This window comes from Sturnira hondurensis, unplaced genomic scaffold (assembly GCF_014824575.4).
Source record: "Sturnira hondurensis isolate 20B ecotype Veracruz unplaced genomic scaffold, ASM1482457v3 Scaffold0002840, whole genome shotgun sequence".
NCBI classification, from domain to species: Eukaryota; Metazoa; Chordata; class Mammalia; order Chiroptera; family Phyllostomidae; genus Sturnira; species Sturnira hondurensis.
In genome coordinates, this window is record NW_028075471.1 from 3,927,895 (window position 1) to 3,951,000 (window position 23,106).

Below are 23,106 nucleotides of genomic sequence, written 5' to 3' on the forward strand. Positions count from 1 at the left end.
CGGTCACGTTAACCAATAAATGATAAACCTTAACCATGGTTTTGTGGAAAGAAGAGATGCATATTTCTTGTTAATGATGAAATTACAATTGAAAGTTCTATTACAATTATATTACCCCACCTCAGTACTGGACTTTACAAGGAAACAGATGCTAAGCTTGACTCAGGACTTCTGCATACAAACAGCTAACTTCAAGGTCATGTGCTTGAGTTCATATTTATTCTGTGCAGTCACTAACACATTTTCGATATACACTTCTCTATAAAAGGATTACTTCAGAATTATCTTGCATTATCAGAGGTGGCATCTATTATCTTGAGCATGTAGAAATGTGGATTCATACACTTAAGTATTTCAGTTAATTGAAACTTATGGTTGATCTTTTTAAACTGCCTTTCAAATGCTAGCCATTTATATATTGAAAGGCTAGTTCAGAGCAACTCTTTCAAGAATGCAGATTAAATTGAGATTTTAGTTGGTAGGTAAAGTGAGAAGTGGGAGTCATATATAACAAGACAAGTTTTAAGAAAAAGAACTATACCTTTTCAACCAGAATGGTTTGATTACCACGTTCCTGTAAGAAGTCCTTGTCCATAAAGGTCATATTCTTGGTAAAGGACATACGCTTTTAGACGATTGGGTAACGGAAGAAATGACATGAAGACGGGGCAACGCAAATGCAAACGTCCCATACACTTCCGGATCTTTAGGCGGCACAAGTGTTTTAGGGAGCGAGGGTTTGCTAAAATGAAAGAAACAGTTGCCTATTATCTATCTAAAAGGTAAAAATTGATTTTTTTTTTACTAATTTTAGGGCTTAGCAAATTATTTTGTTATGCTTGAGCCACCAAGGTTCTCATTTGCTGTGACTTAAACAGAAAAGTTAATAGGGAAACAGCTCTTTATTTCCCATTCAACCCTTATAAACATTGTTTCATAGTCATGTCAAGTTAAAGACTGGCATCAATTGTGAATCCAGCCTTTGAGACCTGAAGTTCCTAAATCTGCGTGTATTAACCCCCACCACATCCACCCAATCCTGTCCCTCAGGGTCAGACTAAAAACTAAAGATCACTACTCAGGAGGAAATTAAATGAAAAATTCTTTGACTTGATGTTCTGGAAAGAATTTGGTTTGAGGGTCACTTGATTCCTACAGGCTTAGATCTTAGATCTCTGCCTTTATTGCCTTTTAGCATTTAATTCCTATGTCTACACTGTTCCATAGGATTAGTAGAAAATATTACCTGCCCATATAATAAGTAGCTACCTAACAATTTATTGGGAAATGGTAATAAGTACACATTAAGTATAATTGTAAATGAACATGTTTTTGGCTAGGAATAGTATTTTTCTTGGTTTCTTTAGGTCAAGTTTTTAATGAGAATGATCTACTACAAAAAAAATTAGAATACAATTAGTATTTTTGTTCAGAATCTTCTATAAGAAAGACACTCACTCAAGATACTATGGATTTCTGACCAGAGCCCCTGTTTTTGGAGCACAGCTTTCAACTTTGCACAGATCCGAACTTGATCAACGTAATCAAGCATTACTCGAACGACCTTTCCAGAGAGATGTTGCAGCCACGACAAAGTTATCACTTCACAGAACTGGAGAAGAAAATCAGAACTATGAAAGTAAATTAAAACTAAGTATGGTTTAGCATAGTAATCAGAAGAGCATTAAAGTCAGAGTCAGAATCCAAGGTCTCAAGTTTCTCAGTTATAAACCGAGGTGTTGAGCAAGAATATCTATTTGTAGCTCTAACATTTGGAAAAAATACTACTATGCTTTCAGAACTCTGTAAGATGTAACTAAGATGTGAAAGACTTATATAGTATCTGTCACCCTACTATAGTATTGGTTGACCACGTGGCTGGCTGGCATAAAGACTGCCTTTCTAGCTTCACTTGCTCCTAGATGTGGCCACCTGAGTCCCAGCCAATGAGGTGTAAGTGGAAGTGTGAGAACCCCAGAATGCCCTTAAAGAAGAGCAAGGTGTGTGCTGCTTCCTCCGCCTGCCTTCAGTGTGGCTGGAATGTGAATGCAGGGTTCTTGTGTGAATCATGGAGCTGCTGTTTAATTAGAAGGCTGTTTACTTCTGGCCTCATTTATTTGAGAGGGGAACGAGCCATCTTATTAAAGCTGCTCTTATTTGGGGTTTTCTATTATTTATAACCTATTCCCATTCTGTAACTTGAGGGATATGATCACTTTTGTCTTTAGCTTACCTGGTCTTACAGAAGATTTTCAGGTAAGAAGTCAAGTAAAACAATATGAAAAGTCAGGAAATAATACAAGATATGTGCCTAAATGCCAAATCCTACATTAATTATAACTTAAAAATAACTCATACAACATTATAATATTTTGCCTTTCATTTTTCAGAATTCATTCAAAGTACTTTCTCCACTCAGTTTATTTTTATTTTCACGTTCATATAAATTCAAGTACCTCTACTGCATCTACTGTGTTCTAAGCCCAGATCTATACATTGAGGAAAGTGGTGAACAGGAGCTTACATTCATCATATATTTGTGGGGGAGACACAATCAGTTGTTTTTAAAGAATTTTAGTAGTAAGTGCTATAAAAGAAATGAACAGTTTTATAAGAGAGTGATTAGGGAAGGGAGCTACCTTATATACAGGTCTGTCTGAAGAAGTAATGCTGAATGAGACCTGAAGGGTGCGGCTATCGTGAAAAGTGGGAAGAGCTGAAGCTGGAGCAAGTGCAAGTCCACAATTAAGTAGACCGGTGTGCTGAAGGCCAAGGGAAAAATGTCTGAGAGAGTGGTCAACTATTGCAGTTCTTTATTGCAATTCCTTTTTTCATCAAAAAGGTGACTAAAAACCATTTAATCAAATGTTAGAGCTAAGAGTCAAAAAACCTAGGAGTACAGGTGTTGTGAACCCAGAAGCATTTTAGTTAGATAACACTTACTCAAAGAAAAAGCATAATGTATACAAGACTGCATTCATTCTAGAAAACACTGCTCAGATGTTGTTTCATGTGTGAAACTCCATGGGTAAATTACTGGTTTTTCCTGAACTGTTTCTGTACCTTTTACATCTTTCTACTATTGTGTTTATCATATATTAAATCCAACAGTGAGCTTCTGGAGAGAATAAATGTAGTCTTACCTATTGCTGTAGTTCAGGGTCACAGATAATGACTGTATAAGGTGATACAGCCAATACTATGGACTTACCATAGTATCTTTGATAACTGTAGATGTCCAGCCCTCAAAAGTATAGCAATGATGAACTTTGTCTCCATGAGGACAGTCAAAGCATCGCTCTGTGTCATATCCATAATTCAACAGCATCCTGAGCATGACTTCATCTTTCAGTGTGTATTGCAGTGCTGATGGGAAATGTAATGGGTTGACCCTGCAGAAGTAATTTACATTGGCCCCATGCCGCAGCAGCAGACTTATCAGCTCATAGTTGCCCATCCTTAAAGCTATCTGGAGGCAGTTAACTGGGTCTTGGTTAGGCAGGGCTCCGGCACCCAAAAGCAGCTTAACTGAAGAGAGGTCACCGTTCGATACCGCAAAATACAGAGCTGACTTCCTATGGTCATCATAGTGTTTGCGAATTCTCTGATCCAGCATGAAATTTACATCAAACCCAGCCTGGATGAGAAGTTCCAGGCACTCAGGGTGTGCTCCTGCTGCGGCACAGTGGACCGGACTGATGCCACTCCGCTTAATGGCAGCAAAATCCGTAACTGGAACCAAAATCTTCAGAGCCCTGAAAAAAAATTTCAAAGTGTATTTAAAATTTGTTTTTTAATATGCAGCATTATCACATTTATGATGATAATTTGTTTTATACTAGCACTAGATGGTATTAATATTAGGTGGTATTGAGAACCCCTAACCAAAAAACACAGTTCTTGAATCCAAAACCTCAGATACCAAGTAAAACTACATGAAACTACTGTCTAGATTATAAAGTCAGAACTGGCCTGGTCAGTGAGACTTGTGGCCCCTCATATTGCCTAAGGACCTGACAATAAAATAGTTTTATGTCTCTTCAGTAGCTACAGAATACACCTGACTTTATCACTTTCTAGCTGGTCAAGAGTTTATCTTTAAAATGGGTATTGGAGCCCTGGCTGGTGTACCTCAGTGGATTGAGTGCAGGCCTGAGAACCAGAGGATCGCAGTTTGATTCTCAGTCAGGGCACATGCCTGGGTTGCAGGCCAGTTCCCAGTGGGGGACACACGAGAGGCAACCATACATTGAAAATTGCTCTCCCTCTCTCCTTTCCTTCCCCTCTAAAGAGAAATAAATAAAAATAAAATAATAAAATGGATATTGGAGTCCCAGCCAGGTGCTCAGTTGGTTAGAGTGATATCCCAATATGCCAAGGTTGCGGGTTCAATCCTGGGTCAGAGCACATACAAGAATCAACCATTGAATACACGCATGAGTGGAGCAACAAATCAGTATTTCTCTTTCCCTCTCCCCCTCTCTTTCTCTTTTTTCTCTGTCTCTTAAATTAATAAATAAAAAATTAAAAGAGGTATTGGAGTTGTTAGGTCAGAGATGAAGAATATAAAGTTCCCAGAGCTGCTCCAAAAAAAGTAGCTAGTTCTTATTTCTGTTATTTGCAACAATGTAATGGAACTTACAACAAGTGGCCTCTGTCAGCTGCCACATGAATGGGGAGGTGGCCTGAATTCTTAGGGACATTGGCATCAGCTCCATACTGTAGCAAGAGAATCACAGAGTCTGGATTTCCTCCACTAGCAGCTTCAAGTAAGATGGAAGAAGAATCGGAGGCCTGACCAAGAGCATTAGCTCCTAAGAGGAGAAAGAATCTTGTTATCCTAAAAGACTTTCCCACTGTTATTACTTCAGCATTCTTAAAAATATATCACCACCACCAAAAAGCAAATGTTGGACAGCAACTTTAGCAAAGCACTAAGAATCAAAGAAATAAATGTTACCTCCTGCATAGACAGCTTATAATCTAGTTGGGGAGGGAAAAGTGGTGTAATCTATAAATTATAAGTAGGTTGGCTTTCAGAGTAATTTTATGCTATTTATTTGAAACTTGAAAATTTTAAGAGGAATAATTTTATTAAAAGTTGTTTTCTTTCTAGAGCAACTTACAAAAGCCCACTGAATTCATAACACACTTGTATATAGCATGGTACTAATGATTCTCTTGAACTATATCACCATGCCATCTATGGGTGGTATGATGGAAAATGGCATTAATTATTTCAGTTGATCTTGGGGAAGGTGCAGAGGGTAGGGAGTGGGGAGAGAGAGAGAGAGAGAGATCAATGTGTTCTACTTGTTTACCCATTTATTGGTTGCTTCTTGTATGTGCCCTGGCCAGGGATCAGTCCCATAACCTTGGTGTATCTGGATGAAACTCCAACGAACTGGGCCACTTTTCTAGGGTGGAAAAGGGCATCTTTCTGTATTAACTTGTTCTTAGGGAGCTAGTCACAGTAAGAGACAATAATTGTTTTAAGTTGATGTTGGAGACTACTGATAGTTAAAAGGATAAATTGTAGCACATAGTATGGGAAGTGTCCTGTGAGTGGTGTGGGTAGCAAAAGAGTACAAGCATATCTCAGAGATACTGTGGCTTTGATTCCAGGCCACCACAATACAGTGGGTATTGAAATAAAGTGAACTGTAATATTTTTGCTGGTGGAAGATCTTGCCTTCAATTTGTAAAAAAACATATCTGTGAAACACAATAAAGTGAAGTGGAATAAAACAAGGTATGTCTGTATAGGTACAGGCAAAATGTCTCCAGAAGATCTCAGGGCTAGGGTTGAGAGGGAAACTAGGGGCTGAAGGAAGGCAAAAGGTGTTGAGGGTCAGCTTTGGAAGACCTCTCAGTAAAATGGGCTTTAAAGAAAGAGTGACATTTGAAGGGAAAATAGAAAAGGAGAGCATTCCGGGTACGTTCACAGCTCGTATAAAAAAGGTGTAGTGACTTTAATTTAGCACAGACTCCACAGTCATCAGAATACAGTGGCTGTCCAAGGACCTTATTCCTAGAATGCATTAAGAAATGTCTAGCCCTGGCTGGACATTTGGTTGGTTGGTTAGAGGTCAGTTGGTTAGAGCATCTTCCCAACACACCAAGGCTGTTGATTCAGTCCCTGGTTAGGACACATACAAAAATCAACCAATGAATGCATAAGTAAGTGGAACCACAAATCAATCTTTCTCCCTCCCCCTTTTGCCTCCCCCCTTCTCTTTCTCTAAAATCAATTAAATAAAAATAAAAATAAGTGTCTAATAAGCTTCCATGTAATGAGTTTTACTATGTAATTGTTTCTTTATATGCATAATAATTTCTTAACTTTACAAAACCCTAAGAAGTGGATGCTAATATCTTCATTTTAAAGATAAAGAAACTAGACTTCTGGCCAAGATGGAGACATAGTCAGACACATTGTGCCTCATCGCACAACCAAAAGAAGGACAACAAATTTAAATACAAACAACAGCCAGAACTGACAGAAAATTGAACTGTATGGAGGTCCAACAACCAAGGAGTTAAAGAAGAAACATTTATTCAGACTGGTAGGAGGGGCAGAGATGGGCAGCTGGGTAGAGAAGACTCAGGGCAAAGCAGCAGCTGGAGGACCAGGTTAGGTGGCAGCTGGCGGACAGGGCAGCCCCACATTTGTGTGCAGATAAACCAGGAGTAACAACTGGGGAACGGGACAGACTGCACAACCTAGGGTTCCAGTAGTGGGGAAGAAAGCCTCAAATCCTCTAATTGAAAACACCTGTGGGGGTTGAGGTGGCAGTGGGAGAAACTCCCAGCTTCATAGGAGAGTACATTGGAGAGACCCAACAGGGTCCTAGAATGTACACAAAACCACCCAACCAGGAATCAGCACCAGAAGGGACCAATTTGATTGTCAGTAGTTGGGGAAGTGACTGAAAACCAGCAGAGAGCAGAGCAAGAGGCATTGTTTCCTCTTGGACCCCCCTCACATATAGTGTCACAACACAGTAATGTGGGTTGGCCCCCGTCCCCGTGAACATCCAAGATTCCACCCCTTACTATATAGCAGATGTGCCAAGACAAAAAAAAAAGGTCCAAATGAAAGAACAATTCAAAGTTCCAGAAAAATACAACTAAGCAATGAAGAGATAGCCAACCTATGAGATGCACAGTTCAAAACACTGGTAATCAGGATGCTCACAGAATTGGTCAAATATGGTGGCAAATTAGAGGAAAAAATGAAGGCTATGAAAAGTGAAATAAAGGAAAATGAACAGAGAACCAACAGTGATGGGAAGGAAACTGGGACTCACATCAATAGTTTGGAGAAGAAGGAAAAAAGACACATTCTACCAGAACAGAACGAAGAAACAGAATTCAAAAAAATGAGGAAAGGCTTAGGAACCTCCAAAACATCTTTAAATGTTCCAACATCCAAATTTTAGGGGTACCAGAAGGAAAAGCGGAAGAGCAAGAAGTGGAAAAGTTATTTGAACAAATAATATAGGAGAACTTCCCCAATCTGGCAAAGGAAATAGACTTCCAGGAAGTCCAGGAAGCTCAGAGAGTCCCAAAGAAATTGGACCCAAGAAGGAACACACCAAGGTACATAATAATTCTGTTACCCAAGATTAAAGATAAGGACAGAATCTTAAAAGCTGCATGAGAAAAGAAGTCAGTCACCTACAAAGGAGTTCCCATTAGACTAGCAGCTGATTTTTCAAAAGAGACCTTACAGGCAAGAAGGGGCTGGAAAGAAGTATTCCAAGTCATGAAAGGCAAGAACCTACACCCAAGATTGCTCTATCCAGCTAAACTTTCATTTAGAATGGAAGGGCAGATAAAGTGCTTCCCAGATAAGGTTAAGTTCAAGGAGTTCATCATCACTAAGCCCTTATTCTATGAAATGTCAAAGAAACTCATCTAAGAAAAAGAAGATAAAAAATATGAACATTTGTAAAATGACAACAAACTCACAGGCATTAACAATTGAAGCTAAAAACAAAAACAAAAACAAACTAAGCAAATGACTAGAACAGGAACAGAATCACAGAAACGGAGATCATATGGGGGTTATCAGTGGGGGAGAGTGAGGGAAAAGGTACAGGGAATAAGTAGCATAAATGGTAGGTAGAAAATAGACAGGGGGAGGTTAAAAATAGTATAGGAAATGTAGACACAAAAGAACTTGTATGTATGACCCATGGACATGAACTAAAGAGGGGGAATATTGGTGGGAAGGGGTATGCAGGGGGAAGGGGAATAAAGGGGAGGAAATGGGACTTTAGTAGCATAATCAATAAAATATATTTTAAATTTATTATAATATATACTTTAAATAAAGATAAAGAAACTGAGGTCACTGAAGTAAAGTAACCTCCCCGGAGAATCACAGCTAGGGAGCAAGGTAGTCAGGAATTGTGTGCAGGTGGGCCACACCCAGGGCCCGTTTCTCTGATGCCATGTTGCCCACTCGAGCAATGCAGGGTGGCAAAGTAATGTGATTTGGAATGAGACAAATGTGGCTTCAAATCTTGGTTCTGTCATTTACTAGCCATTCACTTCATGCGAATTACTTCATAAGGGGTCACTTAAGGGAAATGCTCACTCACTGATCTCAGGTCAACCAATGCTCATTTTTTTGAAGGGTTAAGGATTTAACATCTGTTGGTGCTCCTCTTTCTTTATATGTTAATCAACAATCTATAGAAAAGATTACTTTTTGTGTAGATAAAGGATCCAATGTTTACTTTTATTATTCTACCTAATGACTTTCATCCCTGATATTGCTCATTTAAAACAGCTTAAAATGTTTTAGGGCTGTGTATTGGAAACTAGCCTCCCTATATGATAGGAAAGATTTAGATAAGTCTAAAAAGCTATAGGTTTTTCTTAAATATAGGATTTCCTGCAGTCTAGAATATTGGAGACCAGGACCATGGATTATAGAAGAAAGAAATAAGGATTCTGGACACAAACAGAAGGGAGGAGAATAAAGGAGATAATTCTAATATTGGCACTTTATTAAGTGTTGGTAAAAAATTGCTTCTTTGAGGAAAAGAAAGCTTTAGATTCTATTTTGCTTCATCTAACTGTCATTGATGGGGTCTCCTCAAAGACAATAAATGTCCAAGTCCTCTGAGCATAGGCCTCTGCCAGTTAACCCAGGATCTCAAATAGCCTCCGCTGTAGCATTGCTGGCAGGGGAGGACATGACTGAAGGGAGTTCTGCAAATGGTTTGTCCCTGACCCTCTCTTCCCTCAAGTGTAAAATGAGGATAATAAATGCCTACCTCATCAGGGCTTTAGAAGATTACATGTGACAACACAGGTACCCTAATACTTCGAAAGTGCTTAGAAAGTATTTAACGAATATGTTGCATTATCCTTCTCTCAATTTGGGTTGTTACTAAAAGGGAGAACTGGGACCCAAAGTAAAGAAATCAGGAAGAACTTCCTAACAACAAAAGTCACCTGACAACAAGATTAGACTGCCTCATGACTTAGCTTAAGCAGAGACAACATGTAGGAGATGGCATGGGTTCTTTCTTTTGATGAATCAAGAAAAGGAAGACATGAAAAAAGTTAAAACAACGATCTTCTCAGCATTGTTGGTGGACATTAAGTGAGAGAAACCTGAAATGCACTCTAGTATTCAGAGAAAGTACTTCACACCAAATAAGAAATATCCAACCTCTGACTATTTTAGGCTTTTCAGTAGCCAATATTAACATATACTTTTTCAAAATGTATATGGGGCTTAAGTAAAATGTTAACTTCTATTATTTTGAAGGGTTTCATGAAGAGAACCTCTGAGTCGCATTAACCTTTGGTAAAGTGATGACTGTATAGACAAACAAGCAAGCAAAATAGAACCAGAGAAAGTGAAATTAAGAACAAACTGACAGTAACCAGAGGGGAGCTGGGAAGGAATAATGGAGGAAAAACAGGGAAGAGTGGTCAAGGAATATATATAAAGGACACATGGACAAAGCCAAAGAGCAGGTAGGATCAAGGGTGGGAGGTAGGGATGTCTGGGGTTAAGGGGAATAGTCAGGAGGAAATGGAGACAACTGTACTTGAATAAAAATAAGAGAAAACAATAAAACATTTTAAAAATAGAATAAGATGTGAGCAACTGAACTTGCTCTTTGATTATCAAAAAAAAAAAAAAAAGAAAGAAAGAAAAAGAAAATGAACTTAACTGATACAGAGCCTTTCATCCCAAAGAAGCTAAATACACATTCTTTTCAAATGCACATGGAACATTTTCAAAGATACACCACATAATAGGACACAAAACAAGCCACAACAAATTCAAGAAAATTGAAATCATATCAAGCACTTTCTCTGACCACAAGGGACTGAAACTGGAAACCAACCTCAAGGAAAAAACTCAAAAACACTCAAACTCATGGAGATTGAACAGCATTCATATTAAACAAAGAATGGGTCAAGAATGGGATCAAGAAAGCAAACAGAAAGTTTCTGGAAACAAATGATGATGAACTCACAACAATGCAACACTTATGGGACACAGCAAAGGTAGTCCTGAGACAGAAGTTCATAGTGATACAGGTCTACCTAAAAAAAAAAAAAAAAAGAAACATTTCAAATAAACAACCTAACCCTACACCTACAAGAACTCGAAGAACAACACTAAAGACAGCCTAGAGCAAGTAGAAGGAAGGAGATAACCAAGACCAGAGCAAAATTAAACAACATAGAGACTAAAAGCACAATTCTAAGGTCAATAAATCCAGGACCTGTTTTTTTAAAAGATAAGCAAAACTGACAAGCCTTTGGACAGACTCATCAAGAAAAAAAGAGAAAGGATGCAAATAAACATAATCTGAAATGAAAGAGGAGCCCACAGAAATACAAAGGATTGTAAGAAATTACTACAAAGAACTGTATGCCAAGAAATTTGAAAACTTAGGTGAAATTGACAAATTTCTAGAAAAAAATTTAATTTTCCAAAACTGAATGAAGAAGCTGCAGAAACCCTGAACAGACCAGTAACAGCTGATGAAGTTGAAGCAATAATGAAAAAAGTCCCAGCACACAAAAGCCCTGGATTGGATGGTTTCACAGGAGAATTTTACAAAGCATTTAAGGAAGAGCTAACCCCTATCCTTCACAGACTATTCCATAAAATCCAAAATGATGGAAGACTCCCAAACTCTTTTTATGAAGCCAGCATCATCCTAATCTCAAAACCAGATAGAGATACAACAAAGAAAGAAAACTTCAGGCCAATATCACTGATGAACATAGATGCTAAAATCATGAACAAAATATTGGCAAATAGCATCCAGCAATACATATAAAAGATCATACACCATGATCAAGTGGGATTCATCCCAAGGATGCAAGGATGGTACAATAGTCGCAAATCAATAAATGTAATACATTGCATAAAGCAATGACCAAAATTATATGATCATATCAAAAGATGCAGAAAAGCATTTGAAAAGGTACAACACCCATTTATGATAAAAAAAACTCAACAAAGTGGGAATAAAGGGAGTATTCCCTCCACATAATAAAGGCCATATATGAGCGACCTACAGCCAACATCATACTCAATGGGCAAAAACTAAAATTTTTCCAAGACCAGGAACAAGACAAGGTTGTCCACTTTCACCACTTCTATTCAACATAGTACTGGCAGTCCTAGCCATAGCAATCAGACAAGGCATCTAAATTGGAAAAGAGAAAACAAAACTGTCATTGTTTGCAAATGACATGATAGAAAATACACAGAAAATCCTATAGACTATGCCAAAAAACTGCTCGACCTAATAAATGATTTTGGCAAAACAGTGGGATACAAAGTCAATATATAGAAATCAAAGGCATTTTTGTATACCAACAATGAAATACCAGAAGCAGAAATCAGGGGAAAAAATCCCCATTTGATATAGCAACAAGAAAACTAAAATACCTAGGAATAAACCTAACCAAGGAGGTAAAAGACCTGTACACAGAAAACTACACAACACTGAAGAAAGAAAATAAGGAAGACACAAACAAATGGAAACATATACTGTGTTCATGGATCAGAAGAACTAACATCATCAAAATGTCCACACTACCCAAAGTAATTTATAGATTCAATGCAATACCTATTAAAGTACCAATGGCATATTTCACAGATATTGAACAAATACTTCAAAAATTTATATGGAACCATAAGTGATCCTGACTAGCTGCAGCAATTTTGAGAAAAAAAGAGCAAAGTAGAAGGTATCACAATACCTGATACCAAACTGTATTACAAGGCCACTGTAATCAAAACAGCCTGGTACTGGCATAAAAACAGACACATGGACCAATGGAACAGAACAGAGAGCCCAGAAATAGATGCAAGTCTCTACAGTCAATTAATATTTGACAAAGGGGGAAGCAACAGAAAATGGAGTAAAAATAGCCTCTTCAACAAATGGTGTTGGGAGAACTGGACAGTTACACGCAAAAAAATGAGACTTGAGCACCAACTTACACCATACACAAAAATAAATTCAAGGTGGATAAAAGACTAAAATATAAGTTGTGGCACCATTAAAATCCTAGAGGAGAACATAGGCAGGAAAATCTCAGATATTCTATGCAGTAATATTTTCACTGATATGTCCCCTAGACTAAGGGACATAAAGAAAAGAACAAACAAATGGGATCTTATCAAAATAAAAAGCTTCTGCACAGCTAAAGAAAACAGCATTAAAATCAAGAGAACCAACCATATGGGAAAACATATTTGCCAATGATACCTCAGACAAGGGTTTGATCTCCAAAATATATAAAGAACTCACACAACTCCACTGTAAGAAGACAAGCAACCCTATTAAAAAATGGGCAAAGGACTTGAACAGACACTTCTCCAAGGAGGACATACAGGGTCCAGAGACATATGAAAAGATGCTCAGTATCATTAGCTATCAGACGCAAATTAAAACCACAATGAGATACCACCTCACACCATTGAGAATGGCCATCATAAAGCAACAAACAACAAGTTTTGGAGAGGTTGTGGAGAAAAGGGAACCATAGCGGACTGTTGGTGGGATTGCAGACTGGTGCAACTACTATGGAAAACAGTATGGAATTTCCTCAAATAACTAAAAATGGGCCTGCCTTTTGACCCAGCAATTCCACTGCTGGGATTATATCCTAAGAACCCTGAACACCAATCCAAAAGAACCTATGCACCTCAATGTTCATAGCAGCACAATTTACAATAGCCAAGTGCTGGAAGCAACCTAAGTGCCTGTCAGTAAATGAATGGATCAAAAAATCATGGTACATATATGCAGTGAAATTCTATGCAGCAAAAAGAAAGAAGGAGATCCTACCCTTTGCAACAGCATGAATGGAACTGGGGAGCATTATGCTAAGTGAAATAAGCCAGACGATGAAAGACAAATACCATATGATTTCACCTTTAACAGAACCTAATCAACAAAATGAACAAGGAAGCAAAATATAACCAAAGATATTGAAATTGATAACAGGCTGACAGTGACCAGAGAAGGGAGGGGATTATAGGGGAAAAGGGTGAAGGGTTTGCAAGAACAATTATAAAGGACACATGGACAATAACAAGGGGAGGGTGGGAACAGGGGAGGGAGGTAGGGAGGGCTGGGATAGTGGGGAGGGGGAGGGGAAAGGGCAGAAAACTGTACTTGAACAACAATTTTAAAAGAAAGAAAGAAAGAAAAATAAAACCTTGCCTTTCTGAAGCAACATTTCCATAATTTCAGTGTGCCCACTTTGGGCAGCAAGAGCAAGAGGAGTGAATCCATAGGAGCTCTGTGGGTCAGGGTGTGCCCCAGACACCAGCATTAGCTTCACCATGTTCTGTCTGCCCAGTTTGGCTGCTTCATGGAGAGCTGTCCTCTCATTGGCACACCTCAGATTGACATCCGCCCCATGGCTGATCAGCAAGGTGGCCATGTCGTAGGAGTCTTGTAGAACAGCTAGGAAATTAGAAGGGAGGCAGGCATTATGTTCAACAGGAAATGAAGGCCGGAGTGCCCCTCAGGCTTCTTAAAGAGCTCTTCCTACCTACCCCCATGTGCCTGCATTTTGTATTAGGAAACATTGTAAAATGAGGTGTATGTCAAATAATATTAACAGTGTTTTATATCAATAGGCTATTTTTCTGTAAGCCTCGACCAATTATTCATTGTCTATCAGTGGCTTCTGTGGCTGAAAAACATAAACATAAAATTTTTATTTATCATTTTGAAGTTTCAAGAGAATTGGAACTTAGGTACTCAATATATGGTCCTAGAAGTGCTTATAGCTACTTTAAAAGAAGAAAAACAAAAAAAGCTATAATTAAGAAATTACTTTTATGTTTGCATTTTGTAAACCAAAATTCTCTAACTGGTTTTTCTGCATTTATGCTGTTAATCTTTAACCCTTCAAGATTCTAAAACACCTTAATTTATTCATCTCCCTACCCATTCGCTAATTATTGGCATTGACTGAGGACTCTTGCTAGGTGCCAGATGCTGAATCCATATGCATTCTGCTCACAATCATTTATATTGTATATTATGCCATAAAAAGTACTCTAATCGCTCTAAGACTAGAAATATGGAGTGCCAAGGATGTTGGGTCATTTTTAATTCAGTACTTAGTGTGCCCTTTAATCCAGTACTTAGTGTGCCCTTTCATTCTGGAAACACATGTCCTTTATTTTAGGAAATAATTTTCTTGGCTTACTTCACTGATGCTATACTGTCTCCATCTTGCTTGTTCTCTTTCTAGCATTTCTATTATTCATGTTGCTCCTATTGAGTCATCCTTCTAGTTTTATTTCTTTTTATTTCCTGTGTTCCATTTCTTATCTTCTGGAAGTTTTCCTAAATTCTATCTCCCAGCATTTGTTTTGAGTTTTTATTTCTGCTATCATATTTTTTAATTTTTAAGAGTGCTTTTGTTTTGTTGTTTTATTCTGTGATTTTTGGGTAGTATCTGTTATTTCATTAATTTTCACTAATTTCTCTGAGGAAATTATAATTTTCCCTATGTTTTATTGGCCCTAAATCATCCCTTTCCAGAAATTGCTTATATCTATTTCTTGAAGACTTTCCTCAGATAGTCCTTGGCTATCTGCTCATGGTTAAGAGTTGAGGACTCAAAAGCTGATTGGAAATTCTAAGTATTGGGTGGGACTTGTAGACTGTGGTCTTAACTATAGCTTGATATGCCTGGGCCATTTGTGGGGGAACCCCCAATTTCACCATTTCAACTTTATTTCTTTCCTTTTGGGCTGATCAAATTCTCCAGAGAAGGCTCCTCTCAGAGCATAAACTTTTGGCTGCAGCTGATAGAATCCTGGTAGAGGAGGAGGGTTGGAAGGTCTCAGCCTATATTTGCTTAATTCCCCCAGTGTTTTCATCTCAGTACTCCCACCATTGCCTAATATCCCCCAGTGCATAAAACCTCGGTTTAAACTACCTGGAGAATAAACCTACAGAATTTTGCTGGGGTCGGTGAGGAGTCTGTCCCAGCAGGGTGAATTGGGAGAAGTGATCTAGAGATCAAACTACTTGTGTCTTAATAGTTTTCAGCCAATCCTCCTATTGTAGCTGTCTGTCCTTCACTTAGGTTCCATGAGGTAACGATTGCCAATGTTTTTCAGGCCTTTTGATAGAATTGTGTTGTTGTTTGGCTTTTCCCACTACCAATTTAAGATTTGGCTTTCTTGTCACTATTCATCCATCTGTTCTCCAGGTTTTAAGAAATGTTGTCAGCCCTGACTGGTGTGACTTGGTTGGGCATTTTCCTGCAAATCAAAGGGTCACCAGTTTGATTGCCAGTCAGGGAAGATGCCTGGGTTGCGGGTTTGGCTCCTGGAAGGGGCATGTTCCAGAGGCAACTGATTGATGTTTCTTCCCTGTCTTTCTCCATCCCTTCCCCTCTCTCTAAAAATAAAGTCTTTAAAAATTAAAAAAAATCATGCTACTGTCTCCTCTCCTATTGTTCTCATTCCTTTGTATCTTAACCCTTTAAAACAATTACTTAACTATAATTTAAGTGAACATTCAGGAGGGAACAAAATTAGGCATTTGTATTCAATCTGCCATCTTTATCCGACCATTGACTGCCTCTTTCTGCTTTGCTCCCTTCATGTATTTCTTGCACCAGAATTAACTGGATCAATTGAGGCACCAGGCAAAATGATCAGTTCCTAACTGGGCAGAGATTTTGCATCAGGTCAAGTACCTATGTCTGGCCAGTTGGGATAAAGTGACAGCGGTGCAGCTATGCACAAAAAGCTGCCTTTGAAACATGTGGGCTTCAGGCAGGTTTCAAAGGAAGAGAACCAGGGCCCAGATTCTTCTCCAGAGACAAGGTGTTAATTACCTGTGATAAGAGGAGAATTGCCTTCAAGATTCTTGGCATTTGGATTGCAGCCACTGAGAAGAAGAAAACTGGCATTTTCTAAGACGTAATTGCTGACAGCCAAAAAAAGTGGTGTTTCACCATTGTGGGTGGTTTGCTCCCACACACTGGTTTTTGAAGCTGAAATAAATTCGTTGGACCACACAGATTAAGATATAAAGATACGTTTTACACTTATTTCTCAGAAGCATCAGAAGAGTTATAAAGGGTGCTTACCTTTGAGGGTTATTTCCAAAATGTTCTTATTTAGTTGCACTGCAGCCTTATGCAGAGGAAGCCAGCCTATCTCATCTGCTTCATCAAAAGCAGAATGGTACTTGGTCAAGTGTGACAATGCATCTTCCTCACCTATTAGCAAGTCAAATGAGAACAGATTCACATTTGGCACACATACAAGGCAGCCTGGGCTGTTCCTGAATTCTATCATCAAGGTCAGTACATAAGGCAACAGAATTCTATCACCACTTTTTCTGAAAGGCAGATTTAAATGGCATAGGACGAACAAGTCGTAAGGCCCTTCATCTAGCATTCCATACCACCAGGGCCTGTGACTACCCATTATCTTGTCACATACACAAAAATACCTCTGTCCACCAAGAAGCCCAGGAGCTCTTTGCTAAATTGTACTGAAGTATTTCCTCCCAGGAAAGGCCACACCAGATTTGGCAATCAGTTGTGGAGCCCAGAGTGTTCATCGTCTGGGAGAAACTGCTTCTAGGCTTCCTGACCTTGGAGGGAAATGCTGCCAGTTGTCTCATTACCTCTTACCTCAAGTTGAAGGGATTAGAATAGAGAGAGTACTTAACTGCCTCTATTGTTTCAACTATCTTCTTACAGTCAGTGCTCAAAAAGGAATGGAAGCTGCATGGGAAAAAAAACATATGTAATTCCAAAATTTAGGAAAAGACTAAGATATTTGACAAAAGGAAAAAAAACAAAAGGAATGCGTAAAGGCAATGGTAGTTAACCAGGGATGAACTCTTACATGAGACAATGACTGAGGCTTAATAGAAATACATATAAAATGTAGAGTTACCCTTAATGTGTATGCTCTGTGGAGAGTCCTCTCCCATGTCTGTCTTTCCTTGTTAGGGCAAGAACTGTGTCCGAGCCTGAATCACAGCAAGCCCTTAATCAATCTTTTCTGAACTGAATCAAACCTGCCTAGGACTGAAATGTTACATTATCACATGATAAAATTTAATGACCAGAATTTGTGCTCAGAAAACACTATTAGCAGTTTTTAAAGTACTACGTTTATTAAAATATTTAAAAATAAAGTTTTAGGCCCAGCTGGGTAGCTCAGTTGGTTTAGAGCATTAGTCCAATATTCCAAGGTTGTGGGTTAAATCCCTAGTCAGGGCACATACAAGAATCAACCAATGAATGTATTAATAAGTAGAACAACAAATTGATGTTTCTCTCTCTCTCCTTCTCTTGCTTCCTCTCTTTCTAAAATTTAATAAATAAAAATTTAAAATACAAAAAAATGAAGTTTTAAAAGTCACTTGTGAATATTGTATTATTTTTAAATCTACAAAATAAAGATCATCACCTTCCCATTTTCTTTGATTACTCAATGAACCCAGCTTGAAGAGAATAAATTCCCTCAGACAATGTGTTCTACTTATAATTTGGTCAGTAAAACTCTCTTAAACCTTTGAAATTACACTTAGAGATTTAGTATTGGATTAGTTTTTTATGGCTGCTTTAAGAAATTACCACACACTTACTGGTCTAAAATAACACAAATTTATTACAGTTGTGCAGTTCAGAAATATGAAATGGGTTTCACTGGGATAAAATCAAGGCGTGGGTGGGCCCCAGGGGAGAATCTGCTTCTGTGTCACAGTTTCTAGAGGTCTCCCACATGTCTTGGGTCATGGACACCTTCCTCCACCTTCAAAGGTACCATTGTTGGGCAATATCCTTTCACCCTGCTATCTCTCAGGTTCTCTCTCTTCTGCTTTCCTCTTCCATTTCTAAAGACCCTTGTGATGGCCCTGGCCAGTGGCTCAGTTGGTTGGAGCATTGTTTCAGCCACTAAACGATTGTGGCTTTGATTTCTGGTCAGGGCAAATACCTAGGCTGTAGGAGGCAACCGATCGATGTTTCTCTCTCTAATCAATATTTCTCCCAGCCTCCCTTCCTCTCTCTCTAAACTTAATAAACATATCCTCAGGTGAAGATTTTTAAAAAAGCCCTTGTTATTATTTATTGTACACTGAGCCCACCTGGATAATCTAGGATCATCTATTTATAATTTTTTTAAATTAACTTTAGAGAGAGAGACAGAAACAGACACATTGATTTGTTGTTTTACTTTTTTTATGCATTCATTGGTTGATTCTTATATGTGCCCTGACTGGGGATCAAACCTACAGCCTTGGCATTTGGGGACAATGCTCTAACCAAGTACCCAGCCAGGCATAATCTCTTTATTTTAAATTCAGTTGAATAGCAACCTTAATTCTATTTGGAGCCTTAATTCTCAATTGCAGTGATTTTCAACCTTTTCATCTCAAAACTGCTAATAAGTTTATTAGTAATAAACTTAATTACTAAAATTCTGTGGCAAAAATAACATATTTTATATGTTAAAAACTTAATATAACAAATATAACATATAGCATATAAAATATGTTATATTTTTGCCAATCTGAAAAAATAGGTATAATTTTGATTTATAAAAAATAATAATAGTGATTATCTACCCCTTTTGTTCCAAAGTGACTTTTTACTGAAATCCGTTGGCTAGTCTTGTATATCAGGACTTCTGTCACCAAGAGTTAACCAATCAGACACAACCTTATTACGTGACATGACCAATAAGACGCAACTCCATTATATGACCTATATACGTATGGCTCAAGACAGGGCATTCATACTGAATGGCTATTGCATGACAATCTAAGGAAAAGAGGTCAGTGCCCCTGACTAAGTAGTAAGGTATTACACGTTATAAAAATTCTTGCAGTACACAGGTTGAAAATCACTGCTCTATTGCCATGTAAGGTTACATATACACAGGTCACTACCACAGCAAACAGGGTTCATCACTCCTGAAAAACAAGAATAACTCCTAGAGAGCTGAGGTTGCTGATCAGCCAGAGAACATTGACAAGGTGGATTTGGCTGTGGACAGCCTGTCCCCAAGGCAATTTCCTAACAACATTGTGGGACCCACGGGATTCTTTCTGTGTAGTCATTGCAGAACTTTGAATCCACACTCTTCAGAAGAAGTTAGTTAGTTTCTTCTGGGTTTAAGTTTATATAATTCTTCCTTTTGTTTTGAGCAGATTAAAGACTGGACTTAAATCCACCCACCCCACTAAAGTTGAAGATAACTTCCTATGTGTCTTAGTTGTATTTATGCATTTCCTTGGCTCCCCAAAGACAACATTCTTGAGTTCTCTAGCCTCTCATGTTCTCATGTATTTCTTCTTTCTGATTTTCAGTCTGCATCTCCTCACCCTGACTTGCTGATAAACTCCTTCAACTGTTTTCTTTACTGCCCAATTAAATTGTGAATTATTTCCAATTTTTTTTCTGTCTTGTGAAGCATCAAGTCTTGTAGATATTTTATATATATGGGCAGCTCCTTAATTCTGACCCTCTCTCCTGTTTTGGGGTCAGAAAACTAGGGTCAGGATGATGACAAGTCTCATCTGCTGACTACTTATACTGCATTGCCAATGAGATACCATTACCTCTCATCCTCAGGTGCCTGCTGTGTAGTTCTTGGCTTGTGAACATCCTGTAAACTCTGATGAATGATGAACTGAGTATCAAAGTCATCATCTATGTCTTCGTCACTGGTGTAATTGTCCATGTGAAACATCTACAGATTTACTCTAAAGTCAGAATGAATTAAAAATATTTTTCTAGTTGTAAAAACAGATTCTCAACTGCTTAAAATTATAAGTGGAATTCAGAAAACTACAAAATTGATAGGACTGATAAAGATAATGCAAAATTTAGAAAACAAGATATTCATTTAAACATTTTTTATGAGCTTAAAAGTTTTCTGAACTGTCCCAGATTCAACATAAATTAGAAATTTCCATGAGTAACCATTTACTTAAAGTTTATTCAGGAAAAACATCCTTTCATATGAAACCTAGGTCAGTACCATTGTAACTTTGGAAATAGATCATATTGATCTATTTTAGACTTGGCTCATGAGTTTTTCTCAGTAATTGTAGCACTCACCCCTAAAACATCTTTCCTACACACAGTTAATGTTATGCTAGAAAAAAATATTATTTAGTTAGCAAATATTAAAAATAAACATGTCAGAGGAATACATGTACTCTCACAATACAATAAAATAGGAAGAATGATAGTAAAAAAGCAATGTATTTTGGTAGGAAACAGCTCAATTGTATTTTTAAAAAATTTCCATTTCAGCATAGAATAAATCTGATTACATACCAAAGACTTTTTACCTTTTGTTATCACCTTTAGGACAGCACTGAAGTTTTTGTTGTTGAAGATTAGCACGTTGGAATTTTCATTTATATTTAGGATCTCCACTCCCCAGTACTGACGATTCCATTAATAGCTTTTCTATAAATACTTGATCATAAGACACTCTGGCACATTCTCATTTTTTTTACATGTGGTTTAGCTCTGTTTGGAAACACGATCTCTTTTCTTCACCGCCACATTTATCAAATTTAAAGAATTAAACATTTTATTTCAGGGACAAAATAAAATACTTTTATTTCAGGGGTTTATCCATGTGAAGTGAATTCATTCTCTTAAGACTCATGAACATAGCCACTGCAAACCAGAATCAGTTTTCCACTTAAGAGAGGCCAAACATTTTGCTCAGATCAAAATTTTGAAAGTGAAAATCAACAATTGTGATTCGCTGGATAGCTGTACCTACACTTTCTTTGGATTACAGAGCTGCAACCTAAAGTATCCTGGGACTCCAAAGGGGGGAATTAACTCCACACAAGATAATAAAATTTTGACTATAATTTTAACTGCAATATTTTAAGCTGTTAATGTACACTAATATTATGAATGCATAGTAAATAAGAATATTAACTATCAAAAATAACAAGACCACTTGGCATTTATAATGAAATATGAAAATCACCTCAGGTGTGTAGGATCAACTTCCAGCCATCTTACTGCCTTTGTATGTCCAGTTCACTGCTTTGAGGTTCCCTTCCTTGTCATAGGGATATTTTGAGAAATGGAACTGATGTTTTAAAGTATAACATAAGGGGTTGAGTTTTGGAATTGTTGTAATATTTTCCTTATTTAATATTTATTTATGTATTTTAGACAGGTGTGTATAATCACTACAGGTAGGTGAGCAGCAAGTAAACTATTACTGGAGCTAAAGATATGACTTGATACTTGTAAAAAGAGATGTTTTCTAATATGAGTTAATTTTACCCAGTTATTCTCCCCAAATCTGTTTTTCACATATATATCTAATTTTAAAAAAAGAACCGAATAAAAGTTTCCAAAATTTTTTTATGTGCTTCAAAGAAACATTTCTTTTATGTTTCCTCCCACAGGTGTCTACAATTTCAAGAGTCCATTTAGAAGGCTGCATTCCAAGATGGAGGTGTAAGTAGATACACTGCCTCCTCGCACAACCAAAAGAAGGAAAACAACAAATTTAAAAACAAAAAAATAACCAGAAGTTCCAGAAAAGCAAACTGTATGAAAGTCCAACAACCAAGGAGTTAAAGAAAAAATATTGATCCAGACCAGTAGGAGGGGCAGAAAGGACTCACAGCAAGGTGGTAGCTGGTCGACCCAGTGGTCCCACATTTGCACTCAGATAAAGTGAAAGGAACAACTGGGGAGCAAGACAAACTGCAGGACCCAGGGTTCCAGGACTGGGAAATAAAGCCTCAAAACCTTTGACTGGAAAAACTTGTGGGGGTTGTGGCAGTGGGACAAACTCCCAGCCTCATAGGAGAGTTCATTGGAGACCCAGAGGGCCCTACACCATACACAAACCCATCCACATGGAATCAGCACCAGAAGGGCCCAATTTGCTTGTTGGTAGTGGAGGAAGTGACTGAAACTGGCCCAGATTTGAGCAAGTGGCATTATTCCATCTTGGACCCCTCCCCCACATATAGCACTGCAAAGCAGGCAGGGCAGGGTTGCCCTGCCCTTGAAAACACCTAAGGCTCTGCCGCATACTACCTTGTAACAGGTGTGGCAAGACAAAAAAAATATTCCAAATGAAAGAACAGATTAAAGCTCCAGAAAAATACAACTAAGTGGTGAAGAGATAGACAACCTTACAGGTGCACAGTTGAAAACACTGATAATAAGGATGCTCACAGAAATGGTTGAGTATGGTCACAAAACACAGGAAGAAGTGAAGGTTACGCAAAGTGAAATAAAGGGAACCAACAGTGAAAGGAAAAAAACCAGCAACCAAATCAACGGTTTGGACCAGAAGGAAGAAACAAACTTTCAACCAGAACAGAATGAAGAAATAAGAATTCAAAAAATGAGGAGAGGCTCAGGAACCCTTGGGACAACTCTAACCATTCCAACATCCAAATCATAGGGGTGTCAGAAGAAAAGGAAGAGCAAGAAATGGAAAACTTATTTGAAAACATATTGAAGGAGAACTTCCCCAATGCGGTGAAGGAAATAGACTTCCAGGATGTCCAGGACACTCAGAGTCTCTGAAAAAGGTTG

General features: G+C 38.0%; 1 protein-coding gene across 1 annotated transcript; it reads right to left on the bottom strand.

The window, feature by feature from the left end:
• Positions 1-321: 321 nt before the first annotated feature.
• ASB14 (ankyrin repeat and SOCS box containing 14) lies at positions 322-20,272 on the bottom strand. Its single transcript, XM_037041300.1, has 9 exons — positions 20,127-20,272; positions 17,224-17,277; positions 16,633-16,766; positions 16,378-16,536; positions 13,731-13,976; positions 4,643-4,814; positions 3,212-3,755; positions 1,459-1,612; positions 322-742 (listed from the first exon to the last, which is right to left on the bottom strand). Exons 1-9 carry the CDS (start codon positions 20,255-20,257, stop codon positions 564-566), a joined length of 1,773 nt encoding a protein of 590 aa, XP_036897195.1. The 5' UTR covers positions 20,258-20,272; the 3' UTR covers positions 322-563.
• Positions 20,273-23,106: the final 2,834 nt, after the last annotated feature.

What these genes read in the sequence shown, in the direction of transcription:
- ASB14 (XM_037041300.1), bottom strand. Translation starts at nt 20,257, where the DNA reads ATGTTTCACATGGACAATTACACCAGTGACGAAGACATAGATGATGAC. An exon ending in CAATTCTCCTCTTATCACAG is followed by an intron (nt 13,977 to 16,377) that starts GTAATTAACACC and finishes CTAATTTCCTAG; the next exon opens with CTGTTCTACAAGACTCCTAC. An exon ending in GCTGACAGAGGCCACTTGTT is followed by an intron (nt 3,756 to 4,642) that starts GTAAGTTCCATT and finishes ATTTTTTTTCAG; the next exon opens with GGCTCTGAAGATTTTGGTTC.